This window comes from Mesoplodon mirus, assembly GCF_964341445.2.
Source record: "Mesoplodon mirus genome assembly, chromosome: 7".
Taxonomy (NCBI): domain Eukaryota; kingdom Metazoa; phylum Chordata; class Mammalia; order Artiodactyla; family Ziphiidae; genus Mesoplodon; species Mesoplodon mirus.
In genome coordinates this window covers 93,851,134-93,869,678 of record NC_138983.1, presented here as the reverse complement: position 1 = coordinate 93,869,678, position 18,545 = coordinate 93,851,134, and the positions used below count along the sequence as shown (strand labels likewise).

General features: G+C 45.8%; 2 protein-coding genes across 2 annotated transcripts in view; both read right to left on the bottom strand.

Moving 5' to 3' along the window:
* LOC309807669 (interferon regulatory factor 6-like) overlaps positions 1-18,545 on the bottom strand; it is a 1,069,421-nt gene that overhangs the window by 337,888 nt on the left and 712,988 nt on the right. The window lies entirely within an intron of this gene.
* Positions 5,305-18,545, bottom strand: part of LOC309808883 (forkhead-associated domain-containing protein 1-like) — a gene marked incomplete at both ends in the record, with an annotated part of 79,345 nt that continues 66,104 nt past the window's right edge. The window contains 8 exons of the mRNA XM_082629456.1: positions 5,305-5,503; positions 6,041-6,261; positions 6,686-6,781; positions 9,703-9,827; positions 10,514-10,634; positions 12,524-12,625; positions 16,372-16,476; positions 17,503-17,592. Coding sequence (XP_082485582.1) covers positions 5,305-5,503; positions 6,041-6,261; positions 6,686-6,781; positions 9,703-9,827; positions 10,514-10,634; positions 12,524-12,625; positions 16,372-16,476; positions 17,503-17,592 — 1,059 coding nt within the window. The remainder of the gene's footprint in view (positions 5,504-6,040; positions 6,262-6,685; positions 6,782-9,702; positions 9,828-10,513; positions 10,635-12,523; positions 12,626-16,371; positions 16,477-17,502; positions 17,593-18,545) is intronic.

The following is an 18,545-nucleotide window of genomic DNA, read 5'->3' as shown; positions in this document are numbered from 1 at the left end:
CTCCCTTTTCCTGCACTTACTAAAGGCAAATGGCTTCCTCATTTGCTTATGCTTTGGTTGTAGCTCACTCTGTTTGTGTGTGTGTCTGTATGTTCCTTTGAGATTGCCTACATAAAAATTGTTTTTTATTCTGGGATTTTGGAAACACACACAAAACTAGAGAAGCCTGCGATTAACTCCATGTATTCATCATCCAGCTTCAACATTTTCCCAGTGTTCTCTCATTCTTTTTTCTCCCTTTTTGAGTTTTTTTCTAGGTTAATTTAAAGCAAGTTGTGTCATTTCACCCATAAAGACATCCTAACTGAAAGGACTTTTTTTTCCTTTACATTATCCCCGCCTTGACATGATCACAGCTAAAAATACTTATAATCATTCCTGAATATCATCTAATATTCAGTCCATGCTCACATTTCCTTGATTCTCTCAGAGATATCTTTTTTACTTTTATCTTTGTTAGAATCAGGATCCAGACAAGCTCCACACATTACACTTGGTTGTTATGTCTCTGAAATGTCTTTAATTCTGTAACAGCAACACCCCGCCCCTGACCTTTGTTATCCCCCAGCCACTGATTTGTTGGAGAAACTGGGTCTTTTGTCCTGGAGAACATTCACATCCTGGATTTGGCTGATCACTTCTTCTTGGTTTCAGTTAACTTGTTCCTCTTTTCCCCTTGTTTCCTGTAAACAAATAGTTAGATCTAGAGGTCTGAGGAGATCAAAGTCTTTTTGTTGTCCAGACGCCTTCATAGGTGGTACTGTGTGATCCATCCTGCATCACACAGTGAGCACATAATGTCTGGTCATCCTGTTTTTAACGATATTGAGATTGAATGGTAGGTCCAGTGCTAACAGACTGAGCCATCCATTACAAAGTCCCCAACGGCTTTTTTTCCCCCAATAATTAACATTTTTAATTATTCATTATGGTAAAATATACATAATATAACATTTACCATCTTAACCATTTAAAAATATACAGTTCGGGCTTCCCTGGTGGCGCAGTGGTTGAGAGTCCGCTTGCCGATGCAGGGGACGCGTGTTCGTGCCCCGGTCCGGGAAGATGCCACATGCCGCAGAGCGGCTGGGCCCGTGAGACATGGCCGCTGAGCCTGCGCGTCCGGAGCCTGTGCTCCACAATGGGAGAGGCCACAAGAGTGAGAGGCCTGCGTACCGCAAAAACAAACAAACAAACAAAACACACAAGTGGCACAGAGGAAGCCAGAATCTTGAGAATACCTGGGCCCAAGGAAATCTTGGAAGATAGTGAGTTAAAGAGAATAGTGAGGATAATGACGATGGTAGGAGAGCATGTATGCTTTGTGGTCCTATGTACTAAGGGTTTTGTATACAAGCTCCCATTGGGAAGGCTACGAGCTAGGTGCCATTTTTATTCTCGTCTTAAAGAAGAGGGATCTGAGCTAATTAAGCAGAGGGAAGGTTAGGAGCTTTTCCTGGCTGAGACCACAAGACACAGCGGTGGTCACGCGTCCTAGCCAGGACTTGATTGGCTGGAGATTTGATTGGCAGGAGAGCTGAGCGGCTTCTCCTGCCAGAAGCAGCCGGTGCCCTTCAGCCTTTCTTCCACTTCAAGCCCTGAGAAAGGGCTTGCGTGCTTCCCAAGTGGCAACTTCTGTGCATTTAAAAATTTCCTCTTGAAAATCCCAGCCTTAGCCCATTCACAAAAGGTATCTGGGTCCTTTCTTGGCCGTGGCCTAGTCGTATTGACCAAAGAGAAGAGCGCGTCCCATAAGAGCTGGCGGCTTTGGGAGGACCGGGGAAGGCGTCAGCTGGCAGGAAGCTCCCTGAAAGAAATAGAGGAATCCCCACCCATCCATGAGCTGCCTATTCTTCACCCTTAGAAACGGGGCTTGTGATATGCCAGGCACTGCAGGCATTTTGCCATTTAACCCTCCCGCTGCCCCACGGAGTAGGCCCCTTGCTAACAGTTTTGGTTGCTTTTGTTGAGGAACCTGGGATACAGAGGTCAAGCCACTTACTCAGGGTCATTCGGGGCAGTGGTGGGGCTTGACCCCTATTTGTTTGACTCCAAATCTGGCCTCTGAACTCTGAGAGACACTGCCGGCTTCTCGAGTGATGTGGGAAGTGGATTCGAGTGAGCACGGCCTGGGCCGCGGTTCCCGTCCCTCTGCCACATGGACAGAGCCACAGACCCAGTTCGCTGTGAAGGCCCAGCATCTTATACCAAGTCTCATTTTCACAGCCAGAGATATTAGTGTGGAAATAGGACTTTTGATTCTTGAAAGGTCTGCTTGGTGAAGAGATGGTCAAACATTTAAACTACAAACTCCATTTTTTTGGAGGGGGGGCAATTCTGAAGCTTAAGATGTGTAATTTCATCTCAGTGCTTCAACCTTGCCACCTCTGTGAACGGGTGAAGAGTTTCAAAGTTTCATACAGGAGGCTAAAAAACTAAGGCTCCTTGTGAAAATACTAAGTGTAAAACTTAGGAAAGAGGAATTCTACTTTCTGTTCTTTTCTGCTTAAAGACAACGAAGATATACTCCCTGGAAGGAACGGATGCCAAGACAGATGTATACAAGTGCCCTTTAGGATCCAGCAAAACTTTCAAATGTATTATTGTTTTCTTCCCGACAAACAGGGATTTCTGACGACATATTAACAACAAGCCTGAAATGCAAACCTGAGTCCTGGAGTGAAACCCCCAGGAGCAATGGTGCGATGTATCCAAGGGGGCCACCCTGGTAAGGGAGACACAGAAGGAGGGGGTGTGGAAAAGTGAACATGGGCGGGGGAGGGCAGCAGGTGGGGAGGGAATCCTGTTTCTGCCACTTAGTAGCCAGGGAACGGTACCCTCTGTCAACTCAGCTTTCCCCTCTCTCTAAGGGGCTGACACTTGCCAGCATCCCTTGCGGGTTGATGGGAGAGATGAAGCATGTGCGGTGTGGAGCAGGTGCCTGTCCCTTGGTAAGTCTTTCCCCCAGTTGTGAACACCACGAATTTGAAAGCTTCTAGCTGTAGCTCTTCTGGGGACCCTGACACAGGTTCAGCTTGGCCATTTCAGACCCTTCTCGGCTGAGGGATGTCCAGCGCCAAACAGGCTGGCATGTCCCTTGCGTTGTGTGTGAATGATGCAGCCCAGGAATAATGCATGTGAAACCTCATTATGTAAATCCTCAGGTTTTCAGTACATGACAATGGCTTTTTTGGGGCCCTTCTCTGTCCCATTCTGTGGTCTGGTGTCTCTGCTTTGGGACCTAGTCTGCCAAGCCCTGGGGGCGGGGGTGGGCACCTTGGGGAGGGGTGAGCTCTCCAGAGGGCACATCAAAGGGAAAGTCACAACTCTGTCACTGGCCCAGCTCTCCGTGGCATTGCTTGGTGTGAAAGGAAACTGTCCTCTGCCTGAGGCAGCCCCATGTCACACACAGACTAAGGCCTGTGATGTTTAATTCAGAGCAGTGAGCACTGGAAACACCGCATCCAGGCTCCCTCAGAGCAGGACAGCCACTTTTCATTTCTGGGGCTCTAAGCCAGAGAGCCTGCTGTCTGGAAACCTATTGCCTGGAAGGTTCGCAGGATGGAGGGCAGGCTTCTGCAAAGAACTATCTGACCATCACCTCCTGGTTGAGGAGAAGGGCACCCTTCTATGACCTTGGCCTCCTTAGAGCTCATGCAGGCAACAAACACACACATACAAATACACACACATGCCAACCCACAGCACATACTCACATGTACACACATACACGCAAGCATGCGTGTACAAATACACAGCCCCAAGTCAGAAAGACTGGCGTACTATTCTGGCTACTCAGAAGAGGAAACCCAAATCTTTATTCTCAGAGAGCTTATTCCTCGGTGTATCCCTGGCACCTGGCAGAACAATGAAAATCAGAAGCGCCGCCTTTAAAAACACTCGGGCTGTTCACTCAACTAATTGTGGTCATCTTTTCAGGAGGCAGGGAAGTCAGATCATGATGCTGGACACCCTTAAGCTCAGTACAGTGCTGTGTGTCAATTATGTCTCAATAAAACTGGTAGAAAAAACAGTTATCTGGATAGAAAGAACAAGATAAAATACACGAATTATCAAAAGTTAAAAAAATACAGACGAGCTAGACTATGAGTCTCAGAAAGCACTGTTCACAACAGCCAGGACATGGAAGCAGCCTAAATGTCGATGGAGGAGTGGATAAAGAAGATGTGGTACAAATATACAGTGGAATACTACTCAGCCATAAAAAAGAATGAAGTAATGCCATTTGCAGCAACATGGATGGACCTAGAGACTATCATACGATGTGAAGTAAGTCAGACAAAGACAAGTATCATATGATATCACTTATATGTGGAATCTAAAAAAAAATGATACAAATGAGCTTATTTACAAAACAGAAACAGACTCACAGACTTTGAAAACAAACTTATGGTTACCAAAGTGGAAATGTGGTGGGGAGGGATAAATTAGGAGTTTGGGATTAACATATACACACTATTATATATAAAATATGTAATCAACAAGGACCTACTGTATAGCACAGGGAACTCTACTCAATATTCTGTAATAACTTATATGGGAAAAGAATCTGAAAAAGAATAGATATATGTGTATGTATAACTGAATCACTTTGCTGTACACCTGAAACTAACACAACACTGTAAATCAACTATACTCCAATATAAAATAAAAATTAACTTAAAAAAAAAGAAAGTTTAAAAAAATAGAGGCAAGCTAGACTATGAGTCTCAGAGAGGTTAAGCTGACATATATATATAGAATCTAAAAAAAAAAAAAATGTTCTGATGAACCTAGGGGCAGGCCAGGAATAAAGACACAGATGTAGAGAATGGACTTGAGGACATGGGGAGGGGGAAGGGTAAGCTGGGACGAAGTGAGAGAGTGGCATGGACATATATACACTACCAAATGTAAAACAGATAGCTAGTGGGAAGCAGCCGCATGGCACAGGGAGATCAGCTCAGTGCTTTGCGACCATCTAGAGGGGTGGGATAAGGAGGGTGTGAGGGAGACACAAGAGGGAGGGATGTGAGGATATACGTATGCATATAGCTGATTCACTTTGTTATACAGCAGAAACGAACACAACACTGTAAAGCAATTATACTCCAATAAAGATGTTAAAAAAAAAAAGCTGCCTGAAGCCACACAGTAAATGGCAGAACAAGAGTCTAAACCTAAGTCTGCCTAACGCTAAAGCTATTCTGCCACCTTCCTTTGCAATGAGCGAATGCATTCTGTGCTGCCTGGATCCCACTGGGACCTCAGTTGGCTGTTTCTAAAGGGAGCTGAGGGGCAGCCTCAGAGGCTCTGCTCCGAGCAGGGACCTCTCACCTTCTGCTGCCTGATCGCCCTGGTGACCCTCTTCTCCTGGTGCAGCCGCTCTTCCATGTGCGCCAGGGCCTCCTTCAGCGGCGCCTTTGCTTCGGCCTCTTTGCATATGTCGTCCTTCAGCTTTGCCACCTGTGACTGGTACATCTGAACCGACACTTTGCTCTGCCTGAGCACACAGGAGAGACAAAGTCTCTTTTCTCCTCAGCTTTCTCACTCACCACCAATGCTCCCGACCTGGGAGATCCTCAGAACACTTCCATATACGCTTGGCTTCGCGGTTTCCTTACAAGTTGGGGGAAGGCTGAAGATGTGAGGACTAGAGGGCAGAATAAATAGCCCATTGGCTGTGGACGTGCAGCATGAAGCGGGCACAGGTTATGCTACCAGCCCCTCCCAATTTCCCAGAGAGGGTGGGGGAACGGATACCACTGAAAATACGATGGAATTACGAAAAGCACACACATGGTGAAACATCAGACACATTTATAAAAGGTGCACCTTATTCCTTAACAGTAGGGTACTTTAACTGCTGCTTTCTTGCCCAGAGACTTGGGTCCATCAGGCCCTGAGTCACCATCCCGCCTGCCCCCCTCCACACCCAGGCCTCTGTCCTCTTGTCCTGGTCCCTACGGGTCTGCAGCTGCACCGAGGTTTAGCCTGGAGAATGGAGGCCTGGGCCTTTTGCCGGAGACATGAGCCATATTTGAGCTGTTCAATGTCTTTCTCGTATCGTCTCAAAAGCTCCTCTTTTCTCTGCAGCTGGTTCTTGAGTAGGGTGATCTTATCAAACACCAGGTACAGGTCTCTTTGTCGAAGCTGGTAGACTCTCTCCCTCTCTTTTGGGGAGAGGTGTTTCATGGACACGTGACCTGACATACCTTTGATGTTCATCAAAGTCCCGAGGGTTTTGCTCATGTCCATGTACTACGAGAAAGCGTTTCACAGGTAAGAGGCCTGGCCCAAGACCGCTGGTGGCCCCTTTGAGGAGGCAAACGTTTAATTCTGTTTCATTCATTTTCTGCAGTTGCAGAGAAGAAACACATGCTTTGCAAATGAGTGCATTTGGGGCTTTTAGTAGGACTTTCATTTTCCCCCGCATCCATTTACACTATGCCTTTTTGAGAATTGGGGGGAGGGGTGGAGGGGGAATGACAACAGACATAAACATTCATTCTTACTACCCAGTCTTGCAAGGAACTGGGCTCTGCAATTTCCAGCCCATGCTGGGATAGGAGATGGGTCTCGTGGACCTACTGTAACAACTAAACATGTACGTGAGGTTGATGTTTAAACTATCTGCAGGGCACGCAGGTTTGGACAGGAGGGGACTGATGCTGGGTATACCTACCAGCTTTTCACTAAGATCTAAAGCGTCAGCCACATCCATTTTCCTTAACTTCTCAGAGACCATGATGGACCCTGGGCTGGAAAGGCCATTTTGAGGCTGAAATTAAAAAAAAGAAGAAAAACTCTCTTGGCATTCCATTATGATTTTCTACATCCAGAAGAATAACCCAAAGAATAATGGAAGAACTGGAAAGATACTAAAGAATAATTTGAGAGAGTTAATTTTTTTAACATCTTTATTGGAGTATAATTGCTTTACAATGGTGTGTTAGTTTCTGCTGTATCAAAAAGTGAATCAGCTATATGTATCCATATATCCCCATATCCCCTGCCTCTTGCGTCTCCCTCCCACCCTCCCTATCCCACCCCTCTAGGTAGACACACAGCACTGACCTGCTCTCCCTGTGCGATGCAGCTGCTTCCCACGAGCTATCTATTTTACCTTTGGTAGCGTGTGTGTGTATATATGTCCACGCCAAGAGAGTTGGTTTTAAATCCAGTCTGACTCTGTGAACTGCTTTCTATATGACTGTGTTCCTACCACTTCAGAGCACGACTGCCTTTGAAATGATGCATCACTTATGCCATTCTTTGGCCACCGTCTCGTCTGTCTTCCCTTTAGGCCAGTGGTTCTCAACCGGGGGTGACTCTGTCCACCCTACCCCCTCCAGGACATTTAGCAATGCCTGGACACATTTGTGGTTGTCATAATTGCTGCTGGCGTCTAGTGGGTAGAGGACAAGGATGCTGCTAAACACCCCACGATGCATAGGGCAGTCTCCCAAACAAAGAGTTACCTGGCTCAAAAAATCAGTACCGCTGATGTTGAGAGGACAAGCTCCAGAAAAATGGGGACCATGCGGCTTTTGCTCACTATCTCCCTCCTTGTGCCCAGCATGGCACCTGGCACCGAGTGGTGCATAGTGGGCATGTTTGTGGAATGAACGAATGAAGGTTAAGTGGAAAATAGCCTCCCTCCTTTTTATTAAAGGAATCTCATTTCTGTGCAGCAGAAACCATACCCTCACAAAATTTGGCCCAACCTTCTCCTAGTTCTGGAACCTGGTGGGTGAGCATCACTTCAGACCCTTTCCAGAGACAATGCAGATAGTGTTTGCAGCTGCATCTCCCTAAGACCCCAACCAGCCAGCTGGCTGCTGGAAGCCCAAATGACTGCATGGAATGGCCACCAGTCTGAGTAGGTTACCTGATCTGAACGACTACAAATAACCATAATAAGCCTCCTTAAAAAATAAATTGGCTTTTAATGCTTGCCATGAGCATCTCTTAGCCCTAGCATTTGTTGGCACTACCCTGAAAACCTCTGAGATTAAAAACAAAACAACTAAAAAACTATAATGGCCCCCAAAATGACTGTGATAGATAAGAGTGGACATATTTGTCTATGTATCTATGGAGATGAGAATAAAAGAGGGTATCTGAAGATGACAATAAACCGGGCAGATCTGCTGCAAAAAGAACCTGAGATGCTGCTCAGTGTCTTCAGCTACCCTGAGCTGCATCCTCTGTACCTCTCCAGACGCCCCCTCTTTTCCTGAGGGGAGGGTCACTAAGGAAGAGCCTGGGCTACAGGATCCAAGCACACAGTCCCCACCCGGTCTCTGCAGGCTAGCAGACACACCACCAGGGACACACCCCTGGTGTGTCTTCAATCATTATTCTGTGACCTTGGGTGAGGTACTTGACCTCCTGAAGCCTTACTTTTTCTTATCTGTTAAATGGGGACAATAATAGTAACTATGACACAAGGCTGCTACGATGGTTCAATGACATAAGGCATGGAGCCGGCTGAGCTCAACGCCTGGCACACAGTAAGCAGTTCACAGATGTCAGCTATTCTTCCTCCTGCTCTTTCGTTTAATTACTGCCAACCTTGGAGGATTGAGAGTTAGGAGGTTTCCTGCTCTGTGGTGTCAGTGGTGGGATGAGGGCTTGTTGCCAAGGGGAAGGTCAATCTTGGAAGCAGGACCATCAGGACATGAGATCCAGCTGATCTCCCCACCTGGAGACGGTCCCTCCACTCCCAGCCTCAGAGAAGGAAGGTTCGATTTTATCAGGAAGACCAACACGTTTCTGAAGACTCACATCTCTAGACGTGTGAGCAAATGTCTAGAAAAATTGTAGGAGAAAATGCTGGTACAGAGAGGATGGCTTTATTATGTTTTCCAAAAGCTGGTTTAGACCAGCTGCCGCAGCAAGCCACGCTGATCAGAGCTGTCCATTGTCATGTGTCAATCAAACACCCGATCAAACATCCATTTAGGATACAGGGCACCTTCAACCTAACAATCAAATTACTTCTGAAAATCCTGGAAAACACAAACTATGCTCCCTAAGAAAGGAAGGTTTTCTTGGATAATACTCTTTAAATACTGTTTGACAATAATAACTATCATCTATTAAAGTGCTCGCTATGAGCTAGGCACTGGGATAAGCACTTTACATAATGATCTCCTTTAATTTTTCCATCATCATTTTACAGCTGGGAAATTGAAGTCCCAGAAAGGTTAGGAGCCTGCCCAAGGTCACAGAGCTTGCAGAGCTGGGATTAGGACACAGGTCTCTGATTCTAGAACTTGTGTCTTCTTAATCATCATGGCTCCCTTCTGCTGCCCTTTATGTGTTCATGTTTTTCAGTTTATAGCAAAAAGCAAATGTTAGGCAAGCTCATGGCATAATGTTGTACATTAGCTTGTTGAATCTTTCCTGCAGAATACAACATGTGATGTGAAAAGGAGGGCCCAGAGATTGTCCGGGCCAGCATCAGTGCAATGCTATATCATGCTGTACATGATGGCAAGCCGCCTTTCTATTCAAACATTGGATCGGTGGTACGGCCAGGCACCAACCAGTCCATACAGGTGCCAGCCCATCAGGGAGGACCTGGCCTCGAACCAATGATGTATACAGTGGTGCCAGGGCACACGGCTAGTGTCTGTCCTCATGCCCACCCTCCCCACGTGTCAGTCAATGCAGAGACAAAGTTTCTTTGGTTACCGTTCCGATCTCTACTCTTGAAAAAGTTGGCAAGTCAGGTTTTGCATCCAATATTTTCCGAACATTTTTTTCCATCCCGAGGGTCTTTAAGTCTAGAAATGATTCATCCATGTGGTCCTTGTGATCTATAAAAGAAATAATTTACACTCAAAACAAAGGCTCAGGAAGAAGTTACTGCATGTAAAAGTCACAGCTGCTATTTACTGGACACTTACCACAGGCCAGTACTAATTAGCTCACCATCCTCCCTTGGCAGGTGAGGCATCGAGGCCCAGAGAGGTGACATGACTTGTCCAAGGCCACACAGCTCATATGAGGCTGCAGCCTCCCAGGGCGGGGGCACTGAGGGGGAACCTTCGGCCACAGGTGTGAGGATGGACTTGAACCCAGGCTTCTGTGTCCTAGCCCAGGGCTCCACCCAGCAGCAAGCTTGGTTTCTTGAAAGCCCTATTCCCTCTAAACAGGGTATTTATCCTGGGAAGTTCCCCAAGGTTGGTCCTTGCACAGCATGCGTCTATGAAAAAGTTTCCACTGGGCCACAGTGAAATAAGAAAAAGAAGGACAAGGTTCTGAGTTTTTCATGAAATCCTGTTTATTTAATATCAAGGCCTGCTCTTGACTCTGAGCTCATGCCTACACATCTATTTTTTTTCCTGCCCATCTTTATTTTATAACTATGTTTTTTTAGTTATGAAATGATGGGGATAGAAGATGGTGGTCCTGGCAAATTGGTTAGTCCCTAAAGTGAACCCTCAAGTCTGGGGCCCATGGTTCTCAGCACAGAGGGGTGACTAGGCAGGAGGAAACTTACTTGACAAGCTGGCCTTCTCAAGTTCTTTAATTCGTGCACGAAGCTCAGATAAGGCCTTTTTCTGACACTGAATGACTTCCTCATGTCGGGACCCTTTGCACTTGGCTCCTAGATCACTGAAGGACTGCTCCTGTGGCCAGAATGGTGAGGACAGCAGTTTTATCAGTGATCACAACTCCCTCTCTTGTATTTGAAGAAACATGAACAAATCATGGATTAGCAGAAACCCTGTCACTTACTTAGTACCTTGGAAAATATCATTACAGGGCTTCAGCAGAGAAGGAATTTAAAAATTTCATTTTGAATACAAAGTCACGTCTAGGAAGATTTCCAACTTTCCTACCTACTTAGCATCATTATAAATAAGAGATCCCCCCTATGTTCCCTCCCCATGTTTTATTTCTTTTTTTCTTCTAATGTTCTTCTAAGCTTGGGTTTCCACTTGTTGTCATTCTGGTCTCATCTCTGAACAATCACATCAAATTTGCTCCTGGAGGGGCTTTTTTTTTTTTTGCCTGCACCATGCGGCATGCGGGATCTTAGTTCCCTGACCGGGGATCGAAACCGCGCCCCCTGCAGCGGAAGCACAGAGTCTTAACAACTGGAACACCAGGGAAGTCCCTGGAGGGGCTTTTATTTATTTATTTTTTTCTGCGTTACGCGGGCCTCTCACTCTTGTGGCCTCTCCGGTTGAGGAGCACAGGCTCCGGACACGCAGGCTCAGTGGCCATGGCTCACGGGCCCAGCCGCTCCGCGGCATGTGGGATCCTCCCGGACCGAGGCATGAACCAGTGTCCCCTGCATCGGCAGGCAGACTCTCAACCACTGTGCCACCAGGGAAGCCCCAGGTGGTTCTTATCGGCCAACTTGGGGAAAACCTTCTTCTAAGACTTTGTGGCTGAAAATGTAGTCTGCAGAGCTGTGCTATCGGTACCAGCTGGGAGCTGTTCAGAAATGCAGAATCCCAGGCTCCCCCCACCCGAGACCTGCTGAGTCACAATCTGCATTTCAACAACATCCCCATATGATCCGTGGACACCTTTGCGTTGAGAGGTGCCACTGTAAAGTATCCTCTAATTGGCTGGTTTCTGGAAAAGTAAGTAGCCGTTTTGGCCATGTGTTTCCCCTGATATGCATGAAGAGAAAGAGAAAGACTGAAATACTATTGGTTGGTCTTGCACTCACTGAGACACAAACCAGGACCCGCAGTAACGACTGGGATTTGTATCAATAAAATCAGCTGCGGTATATAAACAAAGTACCATTTCTAGACATTTCAATAACCTTGCCTCTTCAAGTTGATCTTTAAGTTGATCTCTGAGTTTTAGGGTTCAAGCTTCATGTTAATTCCTCCTACATCATTCACCCTCTTTAATTAATTTAGTTCCCAACAAGGAGTTGCTGAGATTCCTCCATCTAAGTACGTGCCCTCTGTTTCTCATAGGAAAGCCCATTTCATCAGTTTCCAGTAGTAAAGAGAAGGACGGGGACCACCTTACCGATTTCTCTGCCATTAGCCGCTTGACTCTGGCTTTCAGCTTCTCCTCTTGCTGTAGCCTTTCCTCGGTCAGCTTCTCCTTCTCTGCCAGATGCTGGGGTAACTCTTCTTGCAGCAAATACTGCTGAGTTTCCCGAGAACTGTTGATCTTCATCTGAAATGAGGGGAAGGGGAACTGCAGCTGATGGGGGACAGGACTAACGCAGGAGTCATTTCCAATACCTTTGGGGGCGGGACAAAGGTTCACGAAACTTTCTTCAAAACACAGAAAAATGATGCTTAGCTTAGTAACTAATAGCGAAGTAGTAGAGCATCGTGGTTAAGAGCTCAGACTCTAGATCTAGATAGAATCTCAGCTCTAGTTCTTTCTAGACACTTCTTCGTATAGAAAATAAGCGGGTGAACTAAGGCAGGCCGTCTTCCTCCTCATTCATCCCTGCCGGCCGCTTGGGTGCGGGATTCCGTGGAGAGCACGGGCCCGTGAAGGGGCTCTGCAGCACGCCTACCTGACCTACTGCCCTTTCCAAATTGGCTTTAATGAGGTTTGCTCTGTTCCTCATTTCTTGCAGCTGAAGCAATTTCCTTCTGGAATCCTGCCGAAGCTTCTCTTCAACCTGAAAGGATGATGAAACCGAGGGCTTGCTGCTAATGTGATCATCATGCCCTCTGGGGAAACTCTTCTGGGAGGGCTAATGGCAGTGGGGGAGTCCCTGAGGGGTAGGGACAGCTGCAGCCCAGCAGCAGGGGTCACAGGCATGCACAGGGTGGAGGCAAACTCACAGGGAGTTGCCCCCTACGGGAAAGGGCCGAGCTCTGCACCCGGGGCTCAACTATGTTCTACCGCACACTCCCATCCCAGCTCGGTCCCTAACAAGCCGTAAGACACTCGGAAAGTTATTTCACTGCTCCGTGACTCAGTGTCCTCATCTGTCAAATGGGGATGATGATACTAGTATCACTGCATAGAGTTATTGTGGGGATTCGATGTTTGGAGTAGTGCTTAAGGGCTCTGTGAGAGTGTTAAGTACTGTTGTAACCTATGAAAGGTGGACGGGAATGTCCGCCGTACAGTCTCGTTCTAATAACTCGTGATGGGTACTTGGAAATGTTATGATTGGGTTTATTATCATAACTGTTTGTCGTCACCACTTTGAGCACACTCACTGGTGGTAACCTCTCTGGAGGCTTGCCAAAGCAATGTCTATTAAGAATTGCAGCCTGAAAAGGAAGGCCTTTAAAGTGGAGAAGCTTGCCTACTTTTCCCCCCTTGCTTGGGTAACAGTCAACGCACGGTAAGCTTGGGCGTGCTCCACGCTACCCTTGGCTGGCCAGTGTAGGCCTCGCAGCTGCTCAATTCTTGGATGCACCTGCTGAGCCCTGGGCCCTGGCACTAACAGGAAATGAGGCAAACTCTCATAAATAAATGGAACGTTTTTGTGCTGAAACAAATTCACAGGCTGTGTTTTTACGGATCTGAAGAGGGGGATCACAGGGATGTAATAAAAGACCCAGAAAAGCCCTTAAGAGCTTTCTTCTGAGTAGTGTGGTCCAGTGGAAGAGCCTCTACCCAGCTCCGTTACCTTGGAAAAGTCATCTAAGCTCTCTGGGCCTTAGTTTTCTCCCAGGTCTAAACATGCTCTGACTTCTATGTCAGCAGCCTTTTTCATATGCTGCAAAAGCCAAGTCCAGCCTTGGACTCTGCCCTTATCTGTGCTCTGCATGAACAGCCCCCGTTCCCGTCCCCAAGCCTCAGAGTCACCTTCAACAGCCGCCCTGCTCCCTCTCTCACACTCGGGGGTCTCATGCCTATCCTCCAACCCCTCTCACATGCAAGCTGGACTGTGACAAGTGGCCTCCTCGCCTCGAGTTTAGTTTCTTCCAGTGCAATCTTAACGGTACTGTGAGAGTTACCCAGCTGTAAGGCAGCTCTGTCCAACAGAACTTTCTGCAACGGTACGGTACTCTGAGTGAGGCTGTGTTGTCTAATACGGCAGCCACCAGCCACATCTGGGGATCGAGCACTCGAAATGGGGATGGTGTGACGGAGGAACTGAACTAAACATTTTAGTTAATTTTCATTAATTTCAGTGTAAACAGTAGCATGTGGCTGTTTGCTACGCCAGGGTAACTGAAGTCAGACGAACCTGGAGTCAGACAAAACCGACTGTGCCATTGGGTTAGTTACTTAACTAGTAACTGGTAGCCTTGACTTTCTCATCTGTAAAATGGAGAGGATGATTTCTAGATCACAGCGCTGTTGTGAAGATGAAGAGATGAAATGTTCAAGGTAACTCCTAGTATGTGAGAAATTGTAACTATCATTTTCACCCTGATTACTGTCCACGAATGTCATTGCATCAGTCACTTGTTCAGAAGCCTTAGTAGCTCCCCACTGCCTGTGTGGTACAGAGCCCAAGCACGTGAACTAAGGCAAAACACCAAGCCAGGGATTCAAGAAGCCCCTACGAACTCAACGAGGTAAATAAAACTGAATCCACACCTAGATAAACCATAATAAAACTGCTGGAAATCAAGGGAAAAGACAATCTTAAAAGCAACCGGAGAAAAAGACAGATTATGCAAAGGTACAACAGTTAGGCTTACAGATGACTTCTAAATAGAAATAATAGGAGCCACAAGACAATAGTGACATATCTAATGCTGTATCTAATGTGCTGAAAGAAAAGAGTTGCCCTTGTAGAATTCAATACACAGTCAAATGTGTTTTAAGAATGAAGGTTAAATATACATCTCCAGACAGACACACAGGCACATTTGAGAATTTGTCATCAGCAGAGCCACAATGAGGGAAAACATTAAAGGGTATTCTTCAGACACAAGAAAAATGAACCCAGGTGGGTGATCAGAGATGCAGAAAAGACAAGCAACAGTAAGGGTAATGTGTGGATATGATACTGACTATAGAAAAACACTAATAATGTCTTGTGGGGTTTTAAGTATCAAGAGGAGTTTAGAAAATGACAGCAATGGCTTATAAATCTGGAGGGGGTAAGTGAAGTTAAGGTGTTTGAAACTCATTGCACTGTCAAGGAGAAGGGCATCATTATCAACTACTATTGTAGCTTGGTAAGTTAAGAATGCAGGGCTTCCCTTGCGGCACAGTGGTTGAGAGTCCGCCTGCCAATGCAGGGGACATGGGTTCGTGTTCCGGTCCGGGAGGATCCCACATGCCACGGAGCGGCTGGGCCCGTGAGCCATGGCCGCTGAGCCTGTGCATCCGGAGCCTGTGCTCCGCAACCGAAGAGGCCATAACAGTGAAAGGCCCGTGTACCGCAAAAAAAAAAAAAAAAAAAAAAAAAAAGAATGCATATTGTAGTCTTCAGGATGACTACTAAGAGAATAGTAGAAGAGTGAAAAACTTAATTAATGTGTGATTTTGGTGAGTCAAGGATGAATGCTATTGTCTTACTATTACTAAGAGAATAGTAAAAAAGTGAAATATTTCCAAGCTAATAGAGGGGGAAAGTGGAATAAGAGAAAACCATCCACTCAGAAGGAGGCAAGAAAGGAGAGAAAAAGGAACATACCACAGATGGTACAACTGGTATTGAGCAAGAAGGTAGATTTAAACCCCAGTACACGAGTAATTACATGATATAAATGGACTAAAAGTCAAAACTGTCAAACTGGATTTTGTAAAAATGATACGTTATTTAAAGGCATATGTCTAAACCTTAAGACAAAAATTGACAGAGAACATATGAAAAAGATATGGTATGAAAACTCTAACCAACAGAAAGCCAGTGATGAAGCTAAATGACAAAGGAGACGTTAAGGGAGAAACGCTACTAGAGATGAAAAGGGACATTTCATGATGATCTAAAGTTTTGCTCTACAGGAAGTATTAGGATTCTAAATTTATATGCACCTAGTAACACAGCCTCAAAATATATAAAGCAAAAATCGTTCATATTAAAAGAAGAAACACACAAATTACAAACATGTTGAGATTTTTAAAAACATTCTCAATGATGGAACAAAAAGACAAAAAAAATCAATATGAGAATTTAAGTTGGATCAACATCATTGGCAAACTTGATTTAATGGATCAATTCTTTCTTACATAATTTCACAATTAAGATCTGAAGGCAGTCTAGGGTTGTGGTTACACACAGGAGCTTTGGAGTCAGGCAGACCTGGATTCAAGTTCTGCCACAACTACTTTATGCAAGTGAACTTGGATAACTTCCTTCACCTCTGTGAGCCCCAGTTTTCCCGACTGTAAAGTGGGGTTAATACCAGTATAGACCGCATGGGGTCATTGTGAGGATGAACAGAGATGATGCAGGTGGAGTGCTGGCCCCAGAGTGGTTCCCAGGCCGACCTGTCCCTGCCATACCTTGCTCTTTTCCCACAGCGTCATAGAGATCAGGCTCTGCTCGGTACTGCTCCTTTTCAGCTCCACCCTGAGCTTCCTCATTTCTTTTTCCATGTCATGGATTTGCTGAAAGAGTTCCAACAACAGGGAAGTCAACTTCACAACTCATTTCATCCGGTTCATTAAGGCAGAAACCTAGTCTGAGATTCGTTAACTCCTTCCCTTGGGGGACAATTCCAGGTATTTGAGGCAAAGTAGACTTTCTTTCAACGGATGCAATGAAAGTGCTGGGTGAGGGAAAATTTGAGTTTCTTTTGAAGATCAGCATGGATCCTGGATTAAACAGTACAAGATACCTATCCACTCATTAGAGTCTCTTTCCTTGGGGCATATTTTTGAGTTCAATCTAAATAAGGGCTGTTTGGAAGACACAATGGGCACAGTTTGGAAGAAAAGAACAATGACATTTTTCTTTTTTCTCATTTGAGGCAGAGAAGTGTGCTCCTGACAGAGAGAAGAACACACGTCTCCTCCCCCCGTCCCAGGCACCGTCCTTCCCAACGGATGGAAAACGTATGCCTGGTGATGTGCACGAGGGTTCGGGCCGGTACAGGGGGTGAACATTTACATTGAGTGGTCATCTTTTCATTGTATTCATTTTTATGTTCACCTTCCATACAAGGCCAGTGATACATTTGCTTTTTATTTTGTTTTTATGAATTGTTGTAAAATTGAATGTATTTAAGCAAAAATACTTCAAGAAGAGTTGTGTTAATAACAGTGTTCAGGGCTGTGATAAAACTTGTGACAGTGGATCATGAAAGTCTGGGCATCACAAGTCCAGGGGTAGGGACCACGGTGAATTTCTAGCAGCATACGGTGGCCACCTCCCGTCCCTTTCCCCAGGGGAAACCTGATGAGGGGCCTTGAGCCAACTGCCCAGAAAATCTGGGGAGAGTGTGTTTTCCATGGTCTTTTCACCCATCTCTTTGAGGCCAGCAAATCAAAGAATTAGGAGACTACATTAACAGACAAACACCCAGAAAGCCCCAGAGCTTGTGCTAGCTAATGGGCCAAAGAACCCCTCCAAAACCCTCAAGGCCACAAGCTACGCTTTCAGTGGACACCTAGGGGTCAGGAGGTTCAACGCACGGTTTTGCAGAGTTTTAACTCTTTCTCTTGGGCTTCCCACTTCTCCTCCTGGGCATCTTCCTTCTGTAACTCTTCTTTCAGCACTGAGCACTGTGGAGAAAAAGGACAAGGCCACGGGGGCTTGGCTGGGGGTCCCAAGTACCTGTGTTCATGCCCAGGAGTGTTTCCTGCTGTATAACCCAATCACACCTCTGAATTCTGAGAGGCGAGACCATTTGTGTGATGGGAGCACGGGATCCTGCAGTCCTTCCCAGTTCACCCCTCTCCTGAGTTCTGAGGAATAGAGCATCTAAGTTCCTCTTCAAAAGCCAGCAAACTTCACTGCAGGGGAAATCCAGCTTTGTAGACTCTGGGTACTTAGGGTGCAGGAATTGGGATGTTTTCACGCTGTGACCGGTGAGGGTGGAGGGGGCCGGGCCAGTGAGCTCGGGTCCATCTTAGGGCTTTTGTGCAGGTTGCATCTCAAAGACACAACTGCCCCGACTGGTGTGGAGGGGTAAACGGAGCTGTCTTGCCCGAGGGCGGCTTGGCAACAGGCATTAAGGGCATAAGGATGGATGTGCCTTCTTTTGACCCAGCAATTCCCACTTTAGGAATGTACCTTAAGGACAATGACTGGAGAAATAAGTAAATCTGTAGTTTCAAGGATGCTCTTCACAGAATTGTCAGTAACAGTGGAAGAAAAAAAAAAAGAGGAAACAACCCAAGTGTTGTTTAGAACAGCAGACCACTTTATAACACTGGGTACATCCAGGAGAATGTATGTAGCTTTTAAGACGAATGATAAGAGCGTTGATTTATTAGCACGGGAAAATAGTAAGCATTTAAAAATTAAAAAAATGTGCATAGTATAAATTAACTATAAAATGATTGATTGATTGATTTCTAGGCAATATATAGAAATAAGACTGGAAGAACATACATGAAAATATTAACACTGATTTCTGAAGGTAGCATTTCCTCTCCTCTCTTTTTATTTTTTCTTCTCAATGTCATCTACTTATTTTTCTAAAATTAACACACATGATGTATGTCATTAAAAA